General features: G+C 38.7%; 1 protein-coding gene across 1 annotated transcript in view; it reads right to left on the bottom strand.

The window, feature by feature from the left end:
• LOC113804248 (Rieske domain-containing protein) overlaps window positions 1–5,717 on the bottom strand; it is a 6,170-nt gene extending 453 nt beyond the window's left edge. The window contains exons 1-3 of the mRNA XM_070139279.1: window positions 5,514–5,717; window positions 365–491; window positions 21–115 (exon numbers count right to left, since the gene is read on the bottom strand). Coding sequence (XP_069995380.1) covers window positions 21–115; window positions 365–491; window positions 5,514–5,568 — 277 coding nt within the window. The 5' untranslated portion in view covers window positions 5,569–5,717. The remainder of the gene's footprint in view (window positions 1–20; window positions 116–364; window positions 492–5,513) is intronic.
• Between the last annotated feature and the right edge of the window lie 315 nt (window positions 5,718–6,032).

Raw genomic sequence — 6,032 nt, 5'->3', positions numbered from 1 at the left:
TTAATAACCTGTTAGCTTACCTGCATGCGGGCAGTGTTCAGAGATGGCATAAACAACATCTCCATAACGGAAAAGAGCCACATCTTGTTCATTTACTTTAACTAGGCTTCCAGCTCTGTTTATAAAAAATCATTATCTTTATATCAAATATATCATGATTATTTGCATGTGTGTGGGCATATGTGATTGTGCACATGTAATTCATAATACATTAATATCTTTATAAAATCACCATTATATTTTTTCATTTTCCTGAGTTATAATACTTGCTACTAATTCAGACAAATATCATCCAGATGTCTTGATCTTTTTTTTCTTTTTTTAGGGGGGGGGATAGCTAATTTCAATGTTATTGAACTCTGACCTAAGGGATGATTTTCTGCTTGGTGATCTTGACAAACGAGGAGATGACTGATTCTTCACTTTGACCATTGTCCTGTTGACTACTGTGCCACGGGAATCATTATCTTTGCAAGCCCAATCATACAGATCTGTAAAATACAGAATTACTTAGACATCTTACTGACCAAATTGGAAATAATTGGAGTTCTGTAAATAGTTACACCCAGGCTGGCCATAATCTATTTTTGAAAAGACAAGGGTTATAGAAACGGATCTGTTTCTACTTGATGATATTTTTTCTTGGAGGCACAGATCCGGTTCTTGATCCTATCCTATCCTAACCTAACAGAACCAAAAGGAACCGAACCGAACCGAACCGAACCGAACCGAACCTAACCGAACCTAAGCCAAGCCAAGCCAAGCCAAGCCAACCCATTATTAATATTAATATCATTATTAATATTAATAATAATAATAATAATAATAATAATAATAATAATATTAATAATAATAACAACAACAACAATAATAATAATAACAATTACTCCCATGATCATTATCAATATCAATATCAGTACCAATATCAATGTCATTATAATTTTCATTATCATCATTACCAATTCTATTTTACACTGCAATTTAAAGTCAAGATGATAATGAATACAGAAATATAGTGCTTGTAGCAGCTGCTTCAACCTTCATTTTTTGGTGGAAAAAGACTGGAAATGTTTTGACTGTAGACACCAACCAGACAAAACTAGCCAAGGTCAATAGTACGTGTTGTCGCATTCTGCTTGTGTATTACGTTTCCTATCTAATAATCTAAGGTTTCCCTATCTTATGAACCCACACAGCAGAAGGTATTGATTGTGATATATATATTGTACATTGCAGATTTACAATACACCCTAGCTATTTATTGTCATATAAAAAAGCCAAAGCTTTATCTTGCTACAATTACACCGCAGAATTGAAACACACAAACAAATTTACACTTTAACAATTTAAGATCATATGTCACAATACAATGGATCCCATCACATAAGAGCATTTTAGGCAAAGAAATTGTAGACCTTGCATCAAAAAAATCTCATGAATTGGAGGATTCCACAACCATAACCCAAATCACCAACAACATATGAAACAGAATACATAACAATTAATAATAAAGGAAATCCTTCAGACAACAGATAGTAGACTCCAGCTACCAATATCCAGTGAATATAGACTAAAATATAGTTTAAAACCCTATAAGAGAAGAAAGAAGAAGAATTGAGCTTAGTATAAAATTAGCAATTAAGTGTGGATAGTGTTACATTTCAGAAAGCCACACAGAAAAATTGTAAAGGTCTTTAACCCATTTATTGGCCTCCAAGAAATCCAAGAGAGACAAGAACTGGTGATTCCTGTAAGATGTACAAAAAAAAAGAAAAAAAAAAGAAAAAAAAAGAAAAAAAAATTGGTATGTACCAAGCAAGTTTTTCAAATACCAAATACCTATACATCAAAATACACCAGTGACAATAAAAAAGGGATACATACGCCAGCATACAAAATTTCGAAAGAGCTCTCCACAACAGATCATTGGTGGCAAGGGCCCTGATTCCAGACTGGGCAAGAACTCTTGCAAGAATATCAAATATACAACTGCAGCTGAACCAAGTGAATGTAAGCAATCCTGGGTTTGGGATTTTGGGATTAACAGCATTGTTTATATCTATCCATATTGGTTAACTTCCAACTGTATATTTTCTTAGTAGATATGAATTCAGGAGTAGTAAGAGGCTATCACCCACATATACAAACAACATTCCATAAAATCTCTACAGATCATTTACCAATTACAACAATCATTCCAAAATGCAAGATCATTCAAACTCACTTTTCCCAATAGATGGCATGCTACTGGACAACTTTGACAAAGTTTGTTCTTGTACTTGATTTGAGTTTCACATAACATGAAAAAATACCAGAAACAGACTCAGAGTAAAGGAAAATGTTCATCAACAACGAAAAGAATGTCACTCATCACCATGATATTGTCTTGCTGGCAACAAATGGACGTTTTCACAAAAAATCATTAACCCATTGGCGCCGGGTGTCACGTACGTACATGCCATGACTGTTGTGGACCAAACGCCGGGGGCATCATGCCATGCCCATTCCCGCGCTACTGGCTTGTCAGACGGAGGTTGTTTTTCTCCACTAGTAGTGGCTTCATTTATATGGTAAAGGTTTTAGGCAATGGCACCTAAAGTGAAGGTAAACCTTCAAAATTTTAATATTTTTATAAATTTTTAAAAAATAAAAGCTTTTAGGTGCTATATGTCACTCGCAAACTACCGATCGTGCCGGGCGCAAACAGGGGAAACTGCCAGTACGCCAACAAGCCGGTGCATACGTAAACTTGACAAAATTTTTACCCGTCGCTGATGGGTTAAAATCAATGCTGTTCCTGAGTTATAGAAATGCAACCCCACAGCTAATATTAAGACTCTGAGCTTACCAAGTGGTAGAACACATCAATCTATGAAAGTTTTCTTCTATACCATTTTCTGCGCAAATTGATAATAACGGTATTATAAAGGGTATAAAATCCACGATATCCAGGAGCTGCAGTGACCTTCCGCCTCCAGCGCTGCAACAAGATGACAAAAAGTCGTTAAGAGTGACGAAAAGTCTGATGGATTTGTAGCGGATGATGTATGCGAGGGAAATCAAATGAGACAATTAGATTCATTCATGAACATGACGTGACCATAGACATTCAATAGAACCCATCAGATATGGAATAGATCATCATGTGACAATAGAAGTTGGGCCTAGGAGAAGGCTGTTGAAATTCAAATCAGTTTAATCATGGCTACACAGTGTGCAGGTTGTGAGAACAATTATTTCGACTTTCTTGCAATATATCATCGCAATAACGAAGCTAGTTTGCAATATATATGAGATCAAGGTGTTCTTCCAGTGGAAGTACAGTGCCATGTCATTATCGAAAAGACAGACACCAGTGGGTTTGTGGTGCGTGCAACCTCATGGTAAGCAATTACAATAGGACATTTATCTCAGGAACTAGACTTGAACCCTATCAAATACTCCCGTTCATCAATCACTGGCTAAGCAGACACTGGGATCATCAGACAGTTACAGAGCGCCTCCATATTGCCGAGCGCATGAGTGTGGACTGGCAAAGCTTCTGCTCCGAGGTCACAGACCACTGGCTAGACAATCAGGAATCCATAGATGGACTAGGAATTGTAGTGGAACTTGACAAGATACTCTTTGGCAAGCGTAAATATGAGAGGGAAAGGCTGCTGAGCCAGATATGGGTGTTCCACTGGATTGAGCGCGTCAGCAAGAAGGTCTTCCTTGTCTCCCTTGTTGAGCCCCTGGGCAAGAACTGTGATGCTGAAACCCTCATATCTCTTATAAAAAAGTATATTCTCCCCCAGTCAGTCATTATAAATGACGGATGGAATGCATACCAGATGATTAGTGAACACAGATAAGAACATCAAGTAATAAACCACATGGAACATTTTGTGGATCCCGAAAACCCGGAGATCCACACTCAGAACACTGAGTGCTTGTGGCAAGACATTAAAGAGTGGAGCAAGTGACCAGATAATTGACAGGAATTCTATAAACAATACTTGGCTCGGTATCAGTTTCTCCACCAATACAAGCCGGAAGTACTCCACCATCACTTCTTCATTGAGGCCAGGAAGCTGTACCCTCAGCTGTCCGATAAGGAACAGTGGATAGCGATCTCAATTCCCGCCAATAATGACGTGGATAACCCCAACGATCCCAGTGACCCGCAGCCTGGCCCATCTGGAGTTAGTGCATACTATAATTGCTAGTGTTTTACCAATATTTCTCAGAATTACCCCCATTATACCCTAGGTATTTTCTATATTACCTTCACCTCTCCGATATAGACAATTTTGGTATCACTGGATTCCTCTCACTCTGTACAATCCAAATATGTAGGTTTAATTGCGCAGAAACACCCCGTTAGCGGCAAACTTGGCCCCGATAGCAGGGGCGACGATGTCAGAGCGGCGGACGTAATATAGAAAATTACCCTAATAATATAACCCACAGTGAAAATAACCATGGTTATTCTCATGAATTTCCCCCCTGGGGCAGGGCTGCCACCCCCCAACCCTCGCCGAGGAAACAAAACCTCCACCACGTATTCACAGCAGCATAGAGCGCACACGAACTAGATGCATTGAAAGAGGTGCAAAACCCGCCGAGCCAACGAGGGCGGGCCACCGCCGCTCGTATGTTCATGGCATACCTTGTTCATCCTTATTAAACTACAATCGTCTCTGTATATAATGCTATGTCAAGGTTAGTATGCTGATTCAGTGGTAATATTACAAGGTAAATGTAATACGTCCGCAGCTCCGAGATCGACGATAACTGTGTAATGCTCTACCCTGCCATGAATACGTGGTGGAGGTTTTGTTTACTCGGCGGGGGTTGCAGGGGGCACAGCCCCCTGCAATGGAAAGTCATGTGAATAACCATGGTTATTTTCTCTATGGGTTATATTATTAGTGTTATTCAACCCCGCATTTTCCCTGGAACCTTTCATGCCCTCCACTGCTATCAGGGCCAAGTTTGTCACTAACGGGGGGTTTCCGCACAATAAAAACTATATATGTGCAATGTGGACAGTGAGAGGAATCCAACGATACCAAAATCGTCGATATCGGAGAGGCGAAGGTAATATAATAAATTACCATTCCCTAATATATGCCGTCCCCTACTATCAGGACCAATATTGCAGTTGTGCTTCATTTGCTAAGGAAATGAGTGCTAGATTCATTCGACACACGACAAAAGCTATTGGAAAATTATTTCATATGTGTAAAAAATTCTGTGGGATTGCATTTCCAAATTTACAGAAAGGTATTTACTTAAATTGTTTACCTTGGGGCCATTGATTTTCGATCTTTAATCAACACACATAACCATCCACTATATAAATTTCATATGAACGAGAGCTTTGATAAAGATGACCAAGCATATAATGCCAGACATACACTAGACGTAAACAAAGGCATTTGTGATGAAATTGCCTGGTATAAGAATGCCAACTTTTATTCTTTCACCAACACATACCATTCAGAACCAAATGATCATTCTATACTAACCATAAATAGTAAGATTATGAACAGGGAAGAAATATACTTTTTCATACGTTTCCATTCTTTCTACAAATATATTCCGATATGCATATTTTCAGCGGGACATTATTACTTCTTTTGCTTCATTTATAAGGTTTTAGACTGCCATTCCAACTTGCGTCGCAGATTGGCCATCGCTCCTTTCTCCGTCTGTTTGTTTACATCGCCAACGGGGATACGAACCTACTTTTGCTTTTTGAGGTGACATTTCCATAATTTATTACATTAAACAAGATACTTTTATTTGTTGTTTTCCTAAAATCGTCTTGACATGTTACATTGTTTATAAGCCAGCCTGGAATATCTAGAAATTGAAGGAAGGTTGGGTACATGCACAAAAATATTCTAGAAACCGCATTAGCAAGGGCGTCAATTCAGCTTTTTCTTGGTATTGGGGGGTGGGGATGCTGGCGAGGGAAGTGAGCACAATCAGTTTCCAGCGCGCTGCGATCCCCCCACCTCGAGATTTATTTTTGATTAGCCATT

The sequence above is a fragment of the Penaeus vannamei genome, chromosome 25 (genome assembly GCF_042767895.1).
Source record: "Penaeus vannamei isolate JL-2024 chromosome 25, ASM4276789v1, whole genome shotgun sequence".
Lineage (NCBI taxonomy): Eukaryota > Metazoa > Arthropoda > Malacostraca > Decapoda > Penaeidae > Penaeus > Penaeus vannamei.
Note: the sequence above shows the minus strand (reverse complement) of the source record. Positions and strands in the feature narration are given on the sequence as shown.